The 23,371-nt window shown below is 40.7% G+C and overlaps 1 protein-coding gene across 2 annotated transcripts in view; it reads left to right on the forward strand.

Moving 5' to 3' along the window:
• The window catches only part of UBE2K (ubiquitin conjugating enzyme E2 K), a 37,254-nt gene that overhangs the window by 7,037 nt on the left and 6,846 nt on the right, over positions 1 to 23,371 (forward strand). For both annotated transcript variants that reach the window (XM_077301719.1, XM_077301718.1), the window contains exons 2-5: positions 12,663 to 12,756; positions 15,723 to 15,781; positions 19,229 to 19,311; positions 22,930 to 23,029. In XM_077301719.1, coding sequence (XP_077157834.1) covers positions 22,940 to 23,029 — 90 coding nt within the window. In that variant the 5' untranslated portion in view covers positions 12,663 to 12,756; positions 15,723 to 15,781; positions 19,229 to 19,311; positions 22,930 to 22,939. The remainder of the gene's footprint in view (positions 1 to 12,662; positions 12,757 to 15,722; positions 15,782 to 19,228; positions 19,312 to 22,929; positions 23,030 to 23,371) is intronic.

Genomic DNA, 23,371 nt, shown 5'->3' on the forward strand with positions numbered 1-23,371 from the left:
AAACTTTCCCTCCCTTTGTATCCTTTCTGTGCCATTATGTTTTCGACAGTGTGCCCTGAAAGAAAGATGCAAGACATGTGACTTTTTTTTTTTTGCAAGGGATCTTTCACAACTAGAGATGTCCTTCAGTCATAAATAGTGTACTAAAAGCTGCTGGACAAGCTTAACAAAATTGCTTCAGTGATTAAGTGATGAACTTTGAAGTTTAAACTCTTTTCTATCATCCCATTTCAGAAAGGCACAGCAAAAAACATGTCAGTGCTAAGAATAGGGATACTCAGTGGCTTGGGAGCTACATGCGGCTCTTCTGATCACCATTGCTTAATGTGGCACATGCCCCATATACAGTATGTTCTAGGAAAGTGAGTGAGGTCCTTGCACCAAGTTGGCAAATAGTTCCCACCTTGAAACAGCTTCTGCCAGAGAAATGGGAAGTGAGGTGCAGACTGTATACCATGAATTGAAATAAATGTGATTGTTTTGGTTGATGACAACTGAGACTGTGGTTCTCCATGAGCTATGAACGGAGTACTACTAGATAGGAGCTTAATATTTAAAAAGCCCTGTTTAATCAGTCCATCTAGTCCAATATTATGTTTCACACAGTGGCTAATTAGTTTCCCTGAAGGGCCAACAAGAGGATATAGAGCCCCCTCCATATTGCCTCCTAGTACTGGATTTCAGAGTATTACTGCTTGTAAATACGAGGTATTCACTGTAGCTAGTAGCTGTTGGTGAACGCTATCTTCCATCCATCTGTCCAAACTGCTTTTGAAAGTCAACCATACTTATGGCCATCATTATATGCCGCCACAATAGCCCCCTCCCAACAATAACCCCCTCCCAATGACCAGTAGCACCCAACAGAGAACAACACAAGGTGACTCCAGACCTGCACACCCACTCAATAAAAAAAGACTGAGTGGAGAAAAATTCAGTTACACGGATATGTTCAAGTGTTATTCATCTGTTATAACTCCAAATTATTGTGTTCCCTGTACTATGCCAGCATCACATTAAACTCTGGACCATAAATTTCGTTGTAAACTGCCTTGAGCCCCAAGGGAGGGCAGTATAGAAGTGTAACGAGAAAAAAAATCCACTGCCAGCAAATTCCACAATTTAATTGTTCCTAAGTATTTCCTTTTGTCTGTCCTGTTCCTATCTCCCATCAACTTGACAGGTAATAAGGTACAAGAGCCCCCAAGTTTCAGTACTGTTGGAGAGGAAGAAAAAGCTCCCACTGTCCACATCTCTCCATGCATAATGATGTTAGATTGTTATATGTTACGGCATCTGCACTTTGATGCACAGAAGTATGGAACTTTATACTGTGCTCCATGTAAAACTGATGTTTTGCTTCCAGTTAACTATGTTTTGTATTGTGGCAGGATGAGGCTTAGAAAGGCAATTGAGGTGACAATTAAGAAAGATCGCATTAAGCTGACTATATACAAACATGCACAATTTGAATATTGAGCTTGTTTGTAAAGTAGGCTCATTGTACTATGTACATAAATGGGCCATGCAGGGTGGTGATTGGTTGACAACTGTGATGTTACAACTTCACTCTCCTCTTCCTATGGAAATAGTATGACTGCTTATGTTAGTGCACCAAAAATGTTCTGTTACATTGTGGCCTAGAGATAGATGTAGTAAAGCAGTGGCCCCCAACCTTTTTACCACCGGGGACGGTCAACGCTTGACAATTTTACTGAGGCCTGGGGGGGGGGGGGAGTCTTTTGCTGAGGGATCTTGCTGCCGCTGCCTGAGCCCCTGCTCCGCTTGCTTTCCCGCCAGCGCCCCTGATTTCCCGCCGCCCACTGGGGGGCGCTGCCAGCAGCAGCTGTGCAATGCCACGCCGAGGGGGAGCCGCAGCTATGGTGGCCGCTGGAGAGCACCAAAGGTGAGCTGGCGGCAGAATGGCAGGGCAGCAGCCGGGGAGGAGGACGGGAGGAGCCGTGGCCCAGTACTGACTGATCCACGGACCGGTACCGGTCTCCGGACTGGGGGTTGGGGACCACTGTAGTAAAGTAACATGTTCCTTGGTTTTGAATTTTGGAAAATCTGCCTGCTTCTCAGTTTGTCTGTTGGGCAAAGCCCCCTCTTGTAGGCCACGTGCATACTCAAAGTAGGACAATATGGTTGTCTGTGTTTAGTGATGCATGATGTAAACTTGTTAGTGCTTGAAATGAAATGGGCTGATGATAATACATCCCGCTGAAGTGAAGGTGCAAGATAGACTGGTGAATCAGTGTTGGTTTCATTGGCCGGTATATTTTTCTGAAGGGTTGGAAAAGTGAGAGAAAGCTGGGCTCAGACTTAGCAAGTATGCTTCTCTTCAGCCTATGAGGAATAATAAATGACTTTCATAATTTGATCAGGTGACTTTTCTTCATACTTCTGCAAATCCACAAGGGGCTAGGCTAGTGTGCGATTATAGTATTTTCTAATATGAGAGATTGAGTCTGCCATGAAAACGCTAGAGGGCGTCACCCCAAGGGTCAGGCATGACCCGGTGTTTGCACAGGGGATACCTTTACCTTTAACAGGCCTTTCTATTGTTATTTAATTCATGGAGAATAACATTCTCCATTACTTTCTTCAGATTTTATCTACTTCCTCTATAAAAACTGGTAAAGGTCACTGTCAGCTGGGCTACTGAGCTGGAAAGTCACTTGGTCTTAACCCATAAGTCTTTTAATGTACCAGCTACATTTTCTTACAGTTACACTGACAGTAATACAGTGCCTGTTCTAAAGCCCGGAGAATATAGTCTGATTATATAAACAGAGTTCTGGAAGACAAGATGGTATAACTAAATAACACAGACTTGTGCTTTTAAAAATAATCTCTTGAGGCAACTGCTGGCTTAAAGAATGGTTGTTGTGTGATGAATGTAACCAGCAATGGGGAAGAATATGTTATAACCAAAGCTTCAGTCCTGAATCCCAGATGTGCTTCTGAATTTGGTGTGGTCTAATTGTTTGAGGAAAGTTGAATGTTTCTTACACAAGGAAGTAACTGCTAGCATGATTTAGTGAGAAAGATCTGGATACATGCTTCTTGCTGTGAACAATTCTTTCCATCAGGTCAAGAGACAGGTCCTATCTTTAATTCCCTGTCTCCAGCAGTGTGAGTCACCCTCTTTTTCAGTTTCTTTCCTCCCTTGACTGTTAGAGAATCTGTGTTTTTCTTCAGATTTCATCATTTTGTATTGTTGCCTATCCAGTATGTGCTTATTTCTTGCATCTTCCTCTCTTCAGTTTGATCTCCCACCAGCCCCCCTTTTATTTCGCTGATCTTGCTTGTCAGCTTACCAAGGTTATGGAAACGCAGATCCTTAAAGAGGATGGCTGTTTGGCCTCCAAGGATGAAACACAGTCAATCTTCACCAGAACCAAAAACAAAGCAGAGTCCTTGCATGACAGGATTGATGTGTATGGTCTTTCTGGTGAAGGGGAGGCTTGCTGGGGAAGGCTGACCTTAGTATTGGCATGAAGTTGAAAGGGAAAGTAATTTTGTTGGGACAAATTGCTGCTTTGATGAGGAGCACTATACAGGCCTGTTTGTCAATGTTGCTGCATAAGACTACTTGTCTTCTTCCCCTGGAGGTGCTGTAGAGCAGTAGAGATCAGAAATGCTGAATGAAGGGGTCCTCCAGTCATATACCCATGTTTCTCCAGGATTTGCACAATGGCTGAAGAACTAATTAGTCTGAAGAACTAATTAGTCTCCAGTTGACTGAAGCACAACTAGCCACCAGAGGGCATAAATGCCTCAGGCAAAAATCCTTGCTTTCCTTCTCCCTCTCTTCACAAAAATCAGGCGGAAAATAGCAGGCAAAGACAAAGCAACCCTACAAATGCCTTAAAGGCTACCCAGGCCACCACAAGCACACGTTGTACTGAAAGAAACCTTGAGAAAACCTAGCCAATGAAGGGAGCACAAAAATCTGTGCTAAACATAGAGATATGGACCTTAGGGCAGCTCAGGATGACTGCTTATTGATGAAATCCAAGATTTCAGATCACTTCTCAGACAGATAATGCAGAAATCCCTGAAGAAGATACAGAGTCTGCACAACTTAAACACCTTTTCACAGGATGATCTTTCTATTTCAATCAAGGCACTCTGAATTTTAGTAATTTCAGATGTGTTTAATGATCCTGAAGAAGGAACCACATAGGAGGAACGAGAGAGGGTTCCCAAGAGACAAAAATGCTGGGAAGATTACTCAGTTTCCTGAATTCTTGAACTGGAAAGTTGGAAGAATAAATTATACCTAATTCCTACAAGTCTGTGATATTAGTCATCTCCACTCCCCAAATAAGTTTCAGGTGCATAGTGGTTGGTCTTCAGTAGAAGAGCAAGATTCAAGTCCAGTAGTACCTTAAAGACCAACAGGATTTCCATGGTATAAACTTTTGAGAGTTAAACAAGGGTTCTGTACCCTACCTAATAATGCCATGGAATTTTTACAGATTGCTCTGATGTATATTCCTATAAGTACTTTTCTTTGAGGCACAATAGTCCCCAAAGGTGGTTAAAGGTCATCTAATGCCAGCAGAGAACACAAGCATCAGAGAGAGTGTTTTATGACCAGTCAAAGCTTCATTATGGTAAATGCCAACCTGGATGAGCCATGGGTTCAGATATACTAGTCAGATACAACTGATGGATTAAATAATGGGTTGTGGATGCTGTCTCTAAGGTGATCCTGGCCTTATCCCCTTTTCTCAGGGGGAAGTTGTTTAGGTACAGTCTTAATGATACTTTTCAGCCCTTTTGCTCACAACACTCCCAGCCCTGCTTTAGAATTAAGACAGAGTAAGCCAAACCAGGACAGACAAAACCATTGAGTTTATCCAGAGGTGCACCAGAGGGAACAAGTACTTACAATATATATATATATATAATTGAACCTAAGTTATTGGTTTGGTAAAGGACAACATTGCAAAAGATACCACCATAGAATTTGCTATCATCCAATGAATTAGTGCTGACTTATGATAATGATGTAGGTTCTAGAATTTAATATATGAAAGCAGCTAAAACAAAACAACACTGCTCAGTGAGGATAGTTAACCATTTGTTTGTTTATTTATATATTGTATTTATGTACTGCTCTTCCCGGAGGCTCAGGGTGGTTTACATGAAACAAGAAATGATACTCCATTTATAGTAATAACAAGGTGATAACAACAATAACGTTAACATAATAACAACAATAACATTAAAGAAAGGTGGAAACCTGCTAGCAAAGAGCATCAGCTCAACTCATACTGAGGCCCAGTGGGTTGGGTGGATTTGTAGTTTAACAATTGAATGATAGAACCAGTATTATCACCAGAAATATTCCCAGGAAATAACTCTCCCTTCTTAAAAACAGCAACAGGGACTGGTAGGCAATATTAGACTTAACATTTCTGAATAAATTTGTGAAGCATAAATGCTTCTAGATTAGAAACACTCAGATGTATTGTGGAAGCTCTGAGACAGAAGAATTAAATGTGTTTGATTGACTGAAAGGCTTAATCTCCATGTGTCACCATCATGCAATTTCTTAAGTGCAGCAGCCATTCCCAGCACAGTGCCCTTCAACTTGGTGATAGCACCAAGAGTTTTCTCCAAGGTGAAACCATGTGGCTGATCTCCAGAGTCAAGGGGTACATAGCCATCCATAATTGGATGACCTCCTGGTGAAGCCATTGTCAACAGACCCAACAGTGAGAGATGTCTGCACAGCAATGAAGAAGAAGAAGAGTTGGTTTTGCCTTTTTTCTCTCCCCAAAGGAAGCTCAAAGTGGCTAACAGTCGCCTTCCCTTTCCTCTCCCCACAACAGACACCTTGTGGGGTAGGTGAGGCTGAGAGAGCCCTGATATTCCTGCTCCGTCAGAGCAGGTTCCTCAGTGCTGTGGTGAGCCCAAGGTCACCCAGCTGGCTGCATGTGTGGGAGCGCAGATTCAAACCCAGCTCACCAGATTAAAAGTCCGCACTCCTAACCACTACACCAAGCTGGCAAAGATTTTTTTGGTGAAGAAGATAGTGAATGGACCCATACACTGGGTATTCTCATTCTCAGTGTGCAAATAGATTATTTTCAGAACAGATATTTTTTCTCAGAAGAGAAGAAGCAAGAGATCATGAAGTCAGTTGTACAGGTAGTGAAATCAAAATCAGCTGACTTTATATTGTTAGCCCACCTCCTGGACTCAGCTGAATCTGTTCAATGGGCAAGACTGTATGCAAGAACACTACAATGGGCTCAGTCCTGGGTCATGAAGGAATGCAACCTGTTGATCAACATTCTGGAACCCTTCCAACAGAGTCTTTGGTGATGGATGAAAGGATGCAACCTCTCCAAGTGGAAGCTCCAAATGAATTGCTCCAAATACCAGATGCAAGCTTCCTAGGTTTTAGAATGCTTTGTTAGGAGGACTTCACCCAAGACATCTGACACAAGGATAGTAACATAAATTGGTAAGAAGTAAAAGCAATCATGTTAACTCTCAGTCACTTCTTCCCCTTCCCCTGTGCAATTGTAAAGATATAGATAGTATAAAAGCCAAAGCACATATTAACGGACAAATCGGATCAAGCTGAAACACAAGGAGGCAACTCTTCTCATGGGCAGAAGAGGGCTATCAACTACTTGTCTCTACTGGGTACATACTAAGATACAAGAATGTTTGAGAAGATTGGCTCAGTTACCAACAGCTAAATGAATATAGGCTCTAAAACAAATGATATTTCATGACATAATGATCAAGTTCTGACTCCAAGTTTAGACTGGTTTTCTTCAGACATGAATCATCAGACCAAGAGATTCTTGATTAGGTTCAGGACTCTGGGAATAGAACAGCTGGATGCCCTACTGTCCTCAGAGCTTATGTATACTTTCTCCCACTTTTAACCATGATTCCTAGGTTAAGGAAGAAACTTGGCAGGGGGAGCATCACTGATATTTACTTCCCATTAGCACTGCAAGTAAGTGTTTAGCCTTGGGTAGATGTCGGTGATATGATACCCTAAGGACCAATTTTACACTCAGGCCCAATTTGACTGCCAGTAATAATCTGGAAATAGAACAAAAACACCTACTAGATCTAGGTTGTATGGAGCAAATATTTCAGGTCATGCTGTTTCTGGAAGGTGCTCGGCATCCAGGATATATGACACCATCTGGAGAGCATATCCATGCTGGTGTAAAAGAAAGAAACCAGATCAATTGAAAGCCTCAATCCAACAGATGTTTCTGTTTCTTCAGATTAGCCCGGATCAGAAGCTGTGATCCAGTTTTCTGTAGAGGTAAGTATCAGCTCTGGCTATGATGTTTTCTGTGAAGTGTGTCTCTGACCAATCTTCCCTTTGTCCAAAGCTGAGTCAACTCGGGGAGAAGGCCTGGCCATCAGGCGTCCAAAGAGTGCCAAGCATTTATTTATGTAGATGTCTTCATTTAAAAGTCTAGTTGATCCTTTCCCATATTCCAGTTATGAGACAAAAGAGTTTTCCAACCTTATCTTGAGCAGATGGGTAAGAGAATGTATCATTCATTCCCATAGAACACAGAAGCAACCGATTCCCCAAGTAATTACAGACCACTATATCTGTAGCACTGCTACAACTTCAGCATCTGAGTGGAATGTTTCAGGAAAAACACATCTGCATGGAAGCTTTGTGTCCTTCAACCTTAATATTGTAATCTACATACTCCGTTGGCTGATGCAAGTTTTGGTCAAGCGATTCTACAAGGGGTTTGAACAACAATTATGACAGTCATTCCTGACTGAAATAGGACATTTATCTATTTGGATCCCCTTGCTGTCTGCAAGTAAGAAAGGAATACTGAGCTTACAATGAAGGTTCCATCCATTCTGAGGGAAGGGGGGCATCTGCCCTACCCTAAATTAAAGGAGAAAAATTACTATGACTAGTTAGTCATTAAAGAACAACCATTTATCTCCTCTGTTTAGTTTTTCCTTTGCTTAGCTGTGTTTAGAGTTTCAGAGTGTTTTGTATTAATGCAAAAGTTGTCTTTCTCGGGCCCGGGGAAGATTCTGAACTGAGGAGGTAGATAAGGACATTCAAGCTAAGATCTAGTGCTGACCTATGGTTAAGATGTTCTCCTGATCTAAAAGCAGAAGAAACTTCACAGTAAGTTCAGTGTTCCTTTCTGCTTCTTAAAATTATATAGCATTCATAAACTATGCTGCCTTCCTCCTTCTCCTCACTTAGAAAATATGAAGTCTTCTGGTGGTGATACTGCAAGGTAACTCTACTTAGGGGACATCAAAAGTGTAGTGACTTTTAGCCAATAATAATGGTAGTGTTTAGTATTTTTGTAATCAACGTGTAGAGAGTGGTTTATTAAACTTTTCTGTCGCCACCCAAGGGGAACTGTTTGTGTGAGGAACGAACTCCAGTGACTTTGTTGTTTAATAATCGGTTCATCATACAAGGTGCCAAAAGGGAAAAGACAGCCTGTTACCTATAGAAAATATGTTTGCTTGAGCAGAATATAGCCCCTTAAGTCTTACGAGACCTTCTTCTTATAAGGCTTTGAAATATAGCTGTTTTACAGATAAGAAGAATCAGGCTGTCCAAACAAGTAATCTAAGGCAGGGGTAGTCAACCTGTGGTCCTCCAGATGTTCATGGACTACGATTCCCATGAGTCCCATGAGAATTGTAGTCCATGAACATCTGGAAGACCACAGGTTGACTACCCCTGATCGAAGGGATAAAATACTTGCAGAAATCAATCTTAGTGCTTTGTGAAAGATATGTAATCAATATGACATATTAAGCAGATTTTTTGTTTAAAAGCTAAACTAATTTTAGTCATCAAATGGATGTCATAAATGCAGTCTTATTAACAGTTACTGATTATTGACAACACTACTGGTGGTTTAAATCATAGTTAGAAATACTGTATGTTAACATTCCAGAATCAGAACCCTTTATTAAACTATTTTAAATTGTTGATTAAAATATCTCCAATTTAATTTTGCACACAGTTTCTTTAATTGCCCTCTGTCTTTGCTGCCTGTCAGGGCCCCTGTGCGTTTTTTGGAGGTAGTTGCTATTCCTCTTGGCATCAGTTGGGTATTTTTTGGTCATGGTGGATTTTTTGGGTCTATTGGGTAGGTGGATAGATTCAAAACTGTGAGGGAGAAAAGTCCCTTTCCCAGTTGCACATATTCCATGTACCACTGAGTAATTAGAATTTTGCAACAAATATATGAGCTTACAATATCTAGGTCATACTACATCATAAGAAAAAAGCAGGGGTGAATTAAGATGCTGCAAGGCAGGAGTGGTTGTGTGGTCCAAAAAAAATGAGTTCAGGAAAAAGGATGGTATGATGCAACTGAGGGAATAGTGGCAACTTTGTGACAAAGAAGGAATGGGTTGAAGAATGCAAGGGGAAGGAGTATAAAAAAATACTTACAAAATGTACCAAAAATGTGAAGCAAGTGACCCAAACAACAGGGTGTGTGATCTGTTGGAAGAATATTCTGACTGACAGTAACCAGAAGCTTTGTAGCTCTCTATTGTAATATTTTGCTCAGTGTCCATTCAACATTCAGCGTGTGGCTTTTTGTGTGTGCGTGTGGACCAGATATCCCTTCTATTTACTGTAATATTATTTTTTTTTTAAAGTATTGCATCTGGGTCCTGGCTGGCATCACAAATGTGCATCTGTGCTAGCAGGTACCATCAGGTCCGAAGAGTTAACTTTACTAATGGATCTGGATCTCTCAAAATGAGTCCAGGTTAAGTTCATCATAGTATGCGCCTTGGGAGAATGTGAACTGTTTTGTAAAAGCATATCTCACTTGAAGTGATGCAAACAGCTACAACTACCATAGAATCATAGAGTTGGAAGGGGCCATACAGGCCATCTAGTCCAACCCCCTGCTCAACACAAGATTAGCCCAAAGCATCCTAATGAACTATTCTGACTGAATTTTTTTCCTGATATCTAGCCTGTATCGTTGTACTTGTAGTTTAAACCCATTACTGCGCGTCCTCTCCTCTGCAGCCAATTACTGCGCGTAAATCCATTACTGCGCGTCCTTTCCTTTAAGACAGATTTAACTTCCTATGAAACGGAGCTGTGACAGGAACAGGAACGTCTGAGTGTGTTGGAAGGATAGAGTTCTTCTATGGACTCTATGGAGATGCTTGACAGATTGTGTACTCAAGAAACAAAGATCTTTAGGGACTGTAAAATCTCTGGGGTGATGGGGCATGAAGCAAAAATTTAATACCTATTCTGCTAGAAGGTGGAGATCAGATTGGAGATCAGTTCCCTCATCTTGGGCCCTTGTGTGCACCACCACTGCTTTATAAAGTTAAATGAATTCAGACCTGATTGGCATGTCTTGAAAAACTAGCTTGGTCACTGAAGCAGAAACCTTGCCAAAGTGTGCAAAGTGTTGGCAAGAAAGATGCTAGCAGACAGGATGAGGAAAGATAAAGACGTGTCCCCAAGTGTTCTGGTGCATACTTTCTATAATGAAAGCAGCAAAAGTTCAAATTTTGGTCTGATTATGAATTAAGATAATGAGCTAAGCTGGGAGGGGGGATTAGAGTTGGTGCACTATAGTGGTTAAAGACCTAGCTTCAAATCCTCACTCTGCCATGGAAACTTGCTGAATGATCTGGGCCTAGTTGCACACTCTTAGCCTAACCCACCTTGCACGGTTGTTATCAGATACAATGGAGAAAGGGATACTATGGTAAGTTACTTTGGACTTCCACTGGGAGAAAAAAAAGGATGTAAATAAGGAAACTAGTAAAGTATCTCTGTTTTACCTGAATTGATATTTTAAAAAATACTAGGAAAAGACGAAGGCTTATCGTGAGATGGATTTCAAGCCTGAGTAAAAATGCCCAGTTACTTACATTAAACTAATTTCAAACTTATGGCGATCCTATAAATCAGTAATTTTCAAAAAGTTCTATTAACAGCATTGCTCAGCTCTTGCATATTGAGGGTTCTGACTTCCTTTATTGTTTCTGTAGTTCCATGAGAGGTCAAATGAGAATCCTTGGACTATGTGGGAAGAGCTCATGTTGCCCTTTCCCTCTGCACTGTTAAACCATTTTCTGGGAAGCAAAGAGTGGCATGAGGAACAGGCCGTAGTTTGAGCCCCTCTTGTATGGTCTGAGCCTTCTCATGTTATCATGGTATGGGAAGTGCAGCACTGCAACAATGTACAGACTGCCAGAGAAACATAAGAACCCACCATCTAAAGTAAATCCACCTAGTACAGTACAACTTGTTCCAAAAGAAAATAGCTAGGATTGGCAATATGATAGGAAGGAGGCCCGGGGAAATGCTATCTTACATCTAGGGCTGTACTGATATTAGGTGCAGAAGCAGATGATGAGGCAGTTCCTCTTCTGACAATCAAAAGGCATCCAGGAGTCAAGGGCTGTCTTAGTCAAGAATTGTTGGGAAGCAGGAGTGACCCAGCATTGTTGCAAGTGCATGGTTACATAGGTCAACAGCCTGCCCCTAAACTGGAGCTGCATGTTGCTGGCTGGAATTCTCCTTGACTCCTGATGGCTATAAGGACAATATTTTTCTCCTCTCATCCCAGTTATTCTGTAGTAATTACTGATAATTCCTTCCAATAGATTACCTCAGCATCTACTTCTGATCATATTTTTCACTCCTTACAAGTCTTCCCAAAGCCCTGTTAGTAAAAGTAGAATGTATTGGGTCTAAGGTTCTTGTGGTAGCTTGTGGTTCCTCTTTCAATCCTGAGAGTGCCAGCTCATTAAAGTAACTTTCTATTACAAGCAATAGCCTCATCATTTAGGTAATTTGGATATTTCAAATATAAGCATGTGTTTGATCTCATTGTTTTATCAACCTGTTAGTTGCTGTAGGTACATTTCCTGCTATTGTTTCCTTGCTCTCTTCTATGTTCATCTGCTCCCCCAAAGGAAAGTGATGCATAAACTCAGGGATTGTCCTTGTCAGATGACCGAGGATGTGGATGAACTCTGTCTTTCTGTTTTGACAAGTAATCACGGGCATAGAGAGATAGCAGTACTGTAGATCTTGCCATTATTACATGGGTGTTTATTTCCTAGGTTGTAATGGGGAATCTATAATTGAAATATCATTTTTAAAGAAGCATTCGTCTTGAATTGAGGTTTAAAATAAGGTTGTGTACAAGCTTAGAAGTTTCATATATTGCTTTGAAGTTAATGATTCTGAATGAATATATACCATCCAGTTTTAACTGAATCCTTTTTAGTGTCTGTTTTTGTGCTTCTGCTATAATGGAAGTCTGTGTATAGCCTTCAGTAATCAGTTTAAAAACCGACACCAAAGTCCTGTTCACAGAGAACTTAAAACCCATGGAGATGTAAGTCTCTTAACAATGAGTGCGGTTGATGCCCTAATCCATTAAAAATGTAGCTGCAGATGCGTATTCTCAAGGTGTCTTCTCCAGGGTTTACTTGAATGGCAGCTTAAATACATTTTCAGAATCTTTAAATATTGATGTAGCTTGCTATGCGAATCTGTATACTGGCTTTTGCAGCAACTGGCTATAACACCTTCTTTGATTTTAAGGGAAAAGAGGCTCAAGTACATATTAGCATCTGACTGTAATTTTTCTGTTTTTATTTTAAAGACGAGCAAAAATCAGATTAAAGTAGATCTTGTAGATGAGAATTTTACAGAACTAAGAGGAGAAATAGCAGGACCTCCGGACACACCATATGAAGGCAAGTAACATTTTGTATGCCATGGAGCATTTCAGATCTTGTTGCTTTAACATAAAAATTTCTCCCAGTGAAATGTGCTTCATTTTGATGTGTGTTGCTGAATTTAGATGTTTTAGTACAGCCTTGCGGTTAACCATTCACATAGGTTGAATAATGGTTGCTTCCTGGTTTATGGTTCAAATTGGCTTGTGCTGTCATGTAAGCGCAAGTCAACTTGAAAGGAAACATCCTTCAAAGCAGGCAGAAACCATTAAATATACTCTTGTCTCTCACACACATGATGTTTGGGGTTTCATGTGTGGAATTTTGGGGCACCTGAAAAGACTTCTGAACCTAATATATCAATTAGAACATAGCAGAATACAACACATTATACCGATACACATTTTACATTAATGATATACTGATCCCTGTTTTAAAAAAAATGCAGGGCTGCTTTCCTAAGCATTACCTCGTGAGGACAGTAAATTAGGAAAGATTGGTTTAAAGATCAGCTTAAAAGTTTGTACATATTAGTCTGTGTTGAATAACTCAACAGCTTGAGAGGACTTTGGTTTTGTATCTTTCTCTTCCCCCTCCCCTCAACACAGTGTAGAAACCCAATTCCCTAGCTGGTTACCCGTTGATGTATAAACGACACAAAAATGTATTTCTGCTCTCTTGTGATGCAAGGCATCACAAACTTTTGTGGTACTATATAAGACATACTGGAAATCTGCCTGTAGTGTCTTCAAAATATAGGCACTACTGTATATTCAGCAATGTAAGGAATAAATAGAGGGCAAGATAAGTCTACTTCCATTTATTGTATAAACCAATTTTCTTGCAATATAGTTGCTGTGTATTTATTGTATTTTCTGATTCCCCCATTTTTTAATTTTTAAGAACTTGGCATCCTAGTTTCTTAAACCTAATGTTACCTGCCATACAGATAATCCAGGAAGAAGATTGTATTTTGCTTTGTATGTATTGTCCAACTCTTTCTAGCTTGTAGTTTGCAAAACTGGAATACCGTTCAGAAGCAGCATCAGGCTCTGGGAGCTATGGTAAGGTGACCAGATTGTCCCACTTTTGGAGGAACATCTGGGGGCACCTGGCAAACTGTACTTACGTTTAAATTAAATATATATATATATATATATATTACAATACTATTTTTGCATTCTATGCATTCTGTGAAAATTTTTGTTCCATATAGACCAAATTTTAATCAAGAGCCCCCCCCAGTCAATGGTGTCCCGCTTTACCAGTGTTAAAATCTGGTCACCTTAAGCTATGGACACCATACTTGTCAAGAGAGAGTGCTCTTTTCCTGCTAAAAAACACTGTCCTCTTAGCATCTGAGTAAACTTTTAAACATATTCATAGCACTCTGGTAGGAGCCAGCTTTGCCCTTATGCTTTTATTCCTCGTTGAGAATGAGAATGTCTTCATCAGAAGATGGTGAGTTCAAAATGATTTAATCCTTCCATTTCCAAAAGGAAATTTCCATTTCCTCCGATTCTTAACTCCCAAGAGTGGGCATTCATAAATTTTAAAATACAGCTAGAAACTAAATGGAAAATGAAAGTCTGTTTGAAATGTGCTTGATTTATATACACTTATGTGTACTGTACTCATTTTCCGGATCTAAAATCGGGAAATGCTGTCCAGTTCTATAGCCTTCTTTATTTCAACCACTTAGCTGAACAGAATTCTTTCACTCGCAAGAGTATGTTCTTTACATTTATCCATCTTGGAATTTACCCACTTGAACACCGGAACCTAAAACTGTGTGCACTGCACAGTAGTCCCAATGCACTGCACAGTAGTATTGATAATTATTTCTATTAGAACTGCTATACTTGTTCATTTTAAAATGTGCCTTTCCAGTTTCCTCACCATTGTGGCTCATAGTTGCCATTTTAAGTACTACATTTGCATCCTGCCTCTCTTCCTTCATGCAACTTAAAGTGGTATACATAAAATTTGCAGGATCCCTTGCATCCAGCTACTATGGCCAAAGCCACATGGGCTTGGGTTGAGGAACCTAGCAGTACCATTTACTTCCCAATTGTACCCTGGGACTTTTGATGGACAGAATTCCAGCCCTTGCTTTTTGTCATTCTAGATGAGACTTGCTGTGTAGCAAAATGGGTTTGTTACACAGAATGAACAGGATTTGCTAATTTCTTGGTTTTTACCTGTATTACCATTGCCAGTTACCCAGGTGTCATCAGTGAACATTTGTTCCTCTTTTTTTTTTCCTGGGGGCAATAATGACATTGCTGAACAGAATGCACCCAAGACTTATAATGCCAGGGGATGGGTCCTTGGAAGCTTGCCTTCCCCTTTTGCCATAACCATTTGTTTTCTGTGTTAAAGAATACACACTGATCCTTAAAAAAAAGAAATTAAGTAGTAATTTTTCATTTGGTGCTGCATAAGATACTTTGGTTAAGGTCTAAAACACTGTGTGGTTTTTTAGTTTCCAGAATTCTGGGAATTGGGGGGGGGGTGTTGTTGGCTTTTAAGGTACATTTGAATGCTCAGTATTCTTAAGGCATAACTTATTTTTGCATCTGTGCTTTCATAGGGTTGTTGCACTTTACACATACTGTCTCTCGAGGACTGCTGTATCATTGAAGCAAACTATGTAGTTGCAGTTCTTAGTGGATTATGCCATGTCATGTGTCAGTGGTTTCCCCTGTTGGAACAGTGAAGCTATAATAGAACAAAATATTATGCAAGAGTGCTGGTGCAATCTCTGGGTAACGCTGTGAGAACCTTCCGTTGCAAACAGAGTCACAGAGTCTAGAATCCTCCATTTTAGTATTACTTCTGTCTGAAATTAAATTAGTTGATAAGTCTTACGTTTCCTAGGAGAAAATGTTAAAATGCCACTTGGTGTGCTTTTTATGAGGATAAAATGTTCTGGAAGGGTAATAATGGTGAAGAATATAATTCCTCTGTCTTGATTTTTGCAGGAGGAAGATATCAACTAGAAATAAAAATACCAGAAACATATCCATTTAATCCTCCTAAGGTACTGTAACCATAATTTTTGTGCATAATTCTCAGAATTGTTTGTGTGGTAGATATTTTGTTCTGCATTGCTGTTTCAAGATGTTTTTGGATTCACAAATTGCATTCAAAGCAACCTTGTTGTGAAGGTCTTCATTCCATCCCCATTTATTTCATTCACAAACTGAAGCCCATTTTCTGTTTGTTTTGGCTGGAATTCTAAATAGATTATGGTGGTGATGATGATGATTAATGTAGCTCTAGAATCAGAAATACTCCAGTTTTAAAGGAGGAGTGAAAAGGTACTTGCAGTTTCATCCATGGTCTGAAAAGCATGGACACTGTAAGCCTTCTTACCTTCACTGATGTGCCATGTAAGCAGTAAACACATTGTTTAATCTTCTAGACTGTGCTGGCTTACAAGTTAAACTGCATTTTGCCTTGGTTTTTCAGCTCCAGGCTCTGGGGATGTTTCCAGGCAGAGATTAATTGGGCTCAGTTTTAGATCAGCTTTTCTGCTGCTGGTGCAGGTGGAGAACATGTGACCTTGCCCAATTTCCCCCCTCTTGCTGTAGTCCCTGTCCTATAACCTTTTGTTTACCTGGGGCCCATGGGTCTCCAGCATAACCTTTTTTTGTGTCGCAAAAGGGACCTTTCCTCCCGCTCGCATTACCTGTTCAGTTCATATATAACTAGTGACTTGGGAAACACTTTTTGGATTTTTGGCCATGCCAAGTGCTACACTTTTGATGCTTCAGTTGAAACTGTGTGCCCTTTGTGGCTGCAAATATAGAGGTTGTGAATGTAATAATTACTGCAACATGTGTTGGAAAAGCACTGTATTGTAACAAGAAACTGAGGAAGTTGCAGTTGGAGAATTTCTGCCTGGATATCCATTAAAGTTGCTGGGAAGGGGGGCGTGGGTGGGAATTCTATGCCTTTTATAGATCCATTAGATGTTTATATAGCAAGATTTTTGGGGAAAAGAAGTGTATGTGAAATAACCTTCCTGGAAAAGTTCTTTGAGCCCTCTATTGAGCTGGCATTCATTCATTCTCTCACATCTCCCTGTCTGCAAATGATCTCATTCACATACTCATAAAATATTCTTAAATTATTTTATTGCTTGAACAAAACCTTTTCCAGGACCTCCCTTCTCACTGTGTGTGTGCACTTGTGGCATTTTTACTGTTCTGCTCTGCATGTTTGGCTATAGAATTATTTCAGAAGGGGTTTTTAACAATATATTTCTGTGGCACTACAAACCAAGCGTAAAGGCTTTCTGATATTGACACTGCTTGAAAGGCCATTTCTTCCGGTAGAGCAGGGGTAGTCAATCTGTGGTCCTCCAGATGTCCATGGACTACAATTCCCATGAGCCCCTGCCAGCGTTTGACTACCCCTGCTGTAGAGCATCTTTCTGTTTAAATCCTACTAACCCACACTATTATGGCCACTGACTGCTTTCTCAGTGTTTGGTGAAGTGGGTATTGGCAGACCTTCTTGTTCAGGGTGGGAGTGCTTCTAGGGCTTCAGCTACAGATCGAGCCTCAAGGCTTCTTCATGATGTTTACTAAGATACAAAATTTATTATGGTACTTGACCAGCAACCAGGTTATATACCCATTACACAGAATTAAAACATGAACATTCTAAAGCATAATTGACATCAGCATTAACAATTTTAAATTGGATGCTCTTGTACACTTAGCAAGTAACACAATCCTTTAACATATTTCCTCCAGTTTCCTTCCAAACACATCTAGTCTTGGTGGCCAGCCAAGCAGATTTGGCTATTGCAGATGTTAACTCATTAATTGTATCAGACAGCATTTTTTTAAAGCATAGCAGATGGAAGAGATGATGGTATTTACTCAGCTTCTGCTGGTTTGCTTCCTGCAACGCTTCTTATGAGAGGAATGATCCTTCCACAGTTACGCAAGCCCTCATTGCCTCTTGGTTGGATTGCTGCAGTGTGCTGAACATGGGGCTGCATCCAAAGGCTGGGTTGGAGGCTTTGACACAGAAAGTCTGGCAGCAAGATTGCTTCCGGGTAGTGGTCCTCAGGAACACTTCTAGACAAGAGATCCAGTGGCTACAGATTTGCTTTCAGGGAAAGTTCAGTGTTCTACATGAAAACGTTTTTCCCAGACTTTGCTTGATTTCTCCATCTTTTTTCATTTATTCAGGGTTAGTCAACCTGTGGTCCTCCAAATGTTCATGGACTAAATTCCTATGAGCCCCTGCCAGCATTTGCTGGCAGGGGCTCATGGGAATTGTAGCCCATGGACATCTGGAGGACCACAGGTTGACTAACCCTGCATTTATTGATTTATTTCTTCCTCAATGTCATTGCATTGACCGTCAAACTATATGGCTTAAAACATTTTAACTCTTCTCTGGTGTATTACATTTTTGTATCTTTTCTTGGTCTTGTTATTTAGCTTTTCTTGCTGTTTGTTTGCAGATGTGATGTTTAAAAGACATTTCATGAACAAAGCTCCGAGTGCAGGGTAGAACTGTTTTAAATGACATAAGCTTCTGTTTGCTTTAAGGACCATGCATGTACTCATCATTTGCACATGTTATACCCCAAAACAAGCAAATGCTGGGTACCTTGAAAAACCTCATAACAATATCCAGTTTTGCTAAACCAATAAGGGCCTGTGGAGTATTTCTGACTTTTTAAAGTAATTTCAATAGGGAAAGGATACTTAAGGAATGCAAAAAAATTGGCCATAAACTTTTGCAACTATAAATGCAAGGCAGAGTATACAAGTTTCGTTCACTTGACAATTTCACATTTATTTTTTAAAAAACTTAGACAGAATATACAGCTCAAGAATATCAGATTTTTGACTGACTGGACAGTTCAACTGATTTTATGAGGAACAAAGTTTTTCAGGTTGCATACTGGTAGAATTTTGTTTAGCCAGTGTTCTTCTTTATGGAACAGTAGAACAGTGGAAACAGCGCACCCACCCTATTTAAGGATAGGCTTTCTTGGCTAAAGCTATGAAAATCATATTAATGGAAAATTCTGACAACTTTGAAAGAAATTAGCAGAGAGTTGGATTCTGTGGCCTTGCTACACCACAAGCCCTGCTAAGTGACTAGAGAGTCCATTCTTGTCTACTGGATTCATTAGTTCTCTGGATGCAGCCCTGGCTCTTAACTTAGGTGTTCATCCCAAAGGTAATCCAGATAACTTGCTTCATGTTTGCCAATTGTCGTCTGCACTGTACTGGGATAAAGAATAGGGCCAGAGCGCTTTTCCACACAACATGTAATTTCTGATCTGCTGGGTGTTTTAAAATATGGTGGTGGATTAAATGTCTGAAGCCTGTGCTACATTCTGAAATAGTCTAGTCCAGACCCAGGATTATGAGAACTGGGATGTAGGTTTTCCATTAAAATGAATAGCAGCTGTTGTTTAGCATTTATTTTCATAAGAGCTTTAATGTTCTAGGTGCGGTTTATCACCAAAATATGGCATCCTAACATTAGCTCAGTCACTGGGGCTATATGCTTGGATATTCTAAAAGATCAATGGTAAGTAAACAGCTATCTCATTAGATGCACTTAAAATAAACGATGGTTACTTAGAGCAGAACATTGACTAAGATAGAAGTGATTTGTGAGACAGGCTCATGTGTTTATTTTCATTTTACATCCACCTCATGGGACTTCAAAAGCAAGAGAGGAACAGAGAGGTGGTTTGCCATTGCCTTCCTCTGCATAGAAGCCCCAGTCTTCCTTGGTGGTCTCGCATCCACATAGTGACCTTGTTTCGCTCTCCAAGCTCTGATGAGATCCAGCTCCTAGGGGTGCTACAGATCTCTTGTGCCTGATGCATAAAAATTGTGAAAACTTAAATTTCAGCATTTAGCGGTTGACGTTCATGGCTCATGGATTTCTCTATTCTTTGGATTCCACCAGTCACAGTTCTGGAGATATCCAAGTTAGAAAGGTGTGGCTAGAATTGACTTCCAGACCTGGGTTTAAAAGTTAGTACGGAGCTTAGGCTTGCAAAATGTGGACATAATAGTTAGTATATTGTTTATATTTATTACAGTTTACACCAGAACAGTACAAATGAAATAAAATACAGTATATACTTGCCAAAGCATACCACTCAAGCACAAATATTATCTATATATTGTGTGTGTATATAAATGAATTATTAAAAGTTTAGTACTAAAATTTCTGACAAAAATATTAGAACTAAAATAATTTAAAAATTGTCAAGAGCTAAACAAGAATGGCTTTTGACCAGCTAGATAGTTCCTAGGCCGATGAATGAAGTTTTCTCATTTCTCATAACATAACCCTGCCAGCTCCATGAACTCTGTGTACTGTCAGACAAAATTTAGCTACAGATCTAGTAATTTCTGGAAATTTGTCAGACAGTAGTTTAGCTACTATAACTGTGTTTAGTGCAGTTTGCCCCGACCTTTGCTTCACCAAATGATGGATGAACTTAGCTGAGGTCTCAGTATGGAAAGGGCAGTTCACAAAAACATGCTCTAGGTCAGGGGTAGTCAAACTGCGGTCCTCCAAATGTCCATGGACTCCAATTCCCAGGAGCCCCTGCCAGCATTCGCTGGCAAGGGGCTCCTGGGAATTGGAGTCCATGGACATCTGGAGGGCCGCAGTTTGACTACCCCTGCTCTAGGTCTTCTACATCAGAGCTAGTGAAAGCCATGGAACAGAGGAGGGAGCATTCCCAGATCTGAACTGAGCCTCTCTTGCTGAAGCAGTTAGAATGCATGAGCTATTTAATTTTATGGTTATTTGCTGTGCAAGTCGGAGTGCTCTGTGTAGTAGTGTCAAACCGTGCAGTAATGGCTCTGTTCTTTGTTAGAAGTTGGAAGGTTGCCTGATGCTGACTGGTGGTATCTTGCTTTTTAGACTATCAGAATGGTCCTGTAAAAACCGTTTTTGATAATAGGGTTCTCACAATTCATGTTGGTTATTTTTGTGTGCTCGCTTTAGCTGCCTTTTGAATAAGCTCAAAAGGGAGGAAAGCATAGATACAAAAGCATGACTTTTAAATAAGGATACAGTATTTACTGTTTAGTGATGCATGTGTGTTTGTTATCGCCGCTGCCTTTGGGGATATTTTTGTAGGTTGACTAAACTGTTGGGGAAAGTTAGGATAAAAATTTTCAATAAATAAAATTAATGTTCCTCACATGCCAGTGGTTAGTTTGCTACTAAAGGGGCAAAAAACAAAATGTAGTTTAAATCTGCAGTAGTTCTGTGCTTCAATAAACACTCTCATTCAAACTGCATGGCACTCCTGTGTTCTGTCCCAGCATTAGCTAAGCTTGCACTGAGATGATGAACTTCTCTGAGACCATTCACAGATGAGGGCTTGCATGATGGAATGCTCCTCTGTACAAAATAGGATTATGCACTTCAGCACGGTTCGGCTGTCTCAGTGATCCCTGAAGCCCAAAGCAGTGTGAGGAAGGCCAGTGGCATGTAGAGGAGGGACATGGGGCCACCGGCTGGCATGCTGCAGCTGTCCCCATCTCTCCGCGCCGTGGCACTGGCTGCCTCTGACTTTGGTGATCACCGAGGCGGCCAAACCGCACCGAAGCGCACAACCCTAGTACAAAACAATTCCACTTCAGAAAATAGTCTTCCAAGTATACTAGTTGTTATGTATTAGGAATAGTAATGGGAAAGTACCTTCAAGTTGTAGTTGACTTAGAATGACTCTATAGGTTTTCAAAGCCAGTGAGCAACAGAGATGGCTCACCATTGCTTGCCTCTTGCGCAGGAATCTCCCCCGCAAAGCATTCCATCATGCCAAGTCTCTCGCTATACTCTGAAGTAATACACAGCCAAATGTAGATTTATGACCTCAATGAGAATCAAGGCACAATCACTGTATCTAATTCTGAACCTACCTCCACAGCGTATATGAGACAGAATGGGACTGGGGACAGACAAGATGCGTTTGTGTACAAACCTAATGAAAGTCCCCAATTTGTGGGGAAATCTAAAATCTAAAAAAAAAATAATTGGCCATTAATAATAAGCCAAAGTAACGAACGCAACTTCTTAGGCTTCAAGAGGTGAATGCTCACTGAGATTTTATGAGGCTATGTTCAGTATTGCCAAATCCCCAAGTCAAAAGTGAATGGAGGTGGAAAAGATAAAAAATTCAGTGAAAGTGAGGAAGGAAGAAATTTGAAAGAGGGAAAAGAACCTGGAGGGAGAATAGAAGAAGGTAGGTGGAAGAGAAGAAAAAAGGGAGTTGTCAGGAGTAGGGATGTGCATTTAGGTCTGTCTGAGCAGAAAAGATACCCCAAAAATATCTTATTGGGAAGCCAGAAGAAAATCCCAAGAAAATCTTGGATGTATTCAGGAATTACTGGTAGACCCAAAAACAGTGCCGAGGGGAGCAGGGTTTTAATGCCAGCTCAGCTTAGTCCTGGCTTCTTGAACAACTGGCTCCAGACGTTGCTCCAGCCTGCTAGCCATGAGACAACAGACCCTGGGCCCAGTTTCTCCTGCAGCACAGTATGAACCGCCCTGCAGAAGCCATTCCAATTAGAATATGTGTGCAGTTCCCCCCAATACGCAGATCCTGAGGCAAATTTCTCCCCAGCCAAACGGTGCAGTGAGAGTTCTCTGCTGGATTGGCTCCTTGTGGGGGCTCTATGGGGGCAGTTCAGTTTAAAGGGACCAAGCTGGCTTTAGCGGCTTTGCAGCTGCTTTCCCACCTTCACTTCCAGCATTTTTCAGTTTGAGTCTGTTGGACCTGAAAAAAAATTGGGATTTCCAAAAATTACTGGACCCAAATAATCTCCCATGTTATTGAGGCTGCCAATGGGAGAGAACGAAGAAATACTGTGGGGAGGGGGGGGGGAGATACATGGGGAAAATGAGATGCTTCCCACAAATCTTAATGGATCCCAGCTTATTTGAATGCTGATGTTAAGCAGTCTGCATTATCGCTTTTGCAGCAGTTTTTATATTTGGAAAAGGCTGTGCCCAGTCTGTTCATCAATCAGACAATTGCAAAGATGTGTTTATGTACTCAGGTTTACCTTCTGACGAGGCTTTGCTCGCCTCAGCAGTGTTTATATGTTAGGTAACCTTATTTGTGCTGTGTGACGTGGCAGACAATTTGATGGTCTCAAACTTGTTTTTCAGGGCAGCAGCAATGACCCTAAGGACAGTGTTGTTATCACTGCAGGCACTCTTGGCAGCTGCAGAACCTGATGATCCACAAGATGCCGTTGTAGCCAATCAGGTACAGCTTTAAAAACCAAGGTCCTCCTTCCTTTTCTATACCCTCCTCCAAAAGGATACTGACAGCTTCCAAGCTGAACAGAAATGTAATTTCCTGATTTTTTTGCATAGTGAGTTTAATCAGTAGGAAATAGGCTAGTGAAAGAAATCCCAGTTTTGAGCAGGAGGAGTCTGTAAATGAACAACATTGAAAAATGGTGCTTGCTATATCTGTCTTCTTACTACTGAACTAGAAAAGTTTCTCCTAAAGTCTTTTTAACTTGGGAATTTTGTATGGGGGGGGGGGATGTTCCAGGAGGTAATTTCCTGGAATAATTCAAGTGAATACACTTTCCTGAGAATG

Source organism: Paroedura picta, chromosome 10 (assembly GCF_049243985.1).
Source record: "Paroedura picta isolate Pp20150507F chromosome 10, Ppicta_v3.0, whole genome shotgun sequence".
Taxonomy (NCBI): Eukaryota; Metazoa; Chordata; class Lepidosauria; order Squamata; family Gekkonidae; genus Paroedura; species Paroedura picta.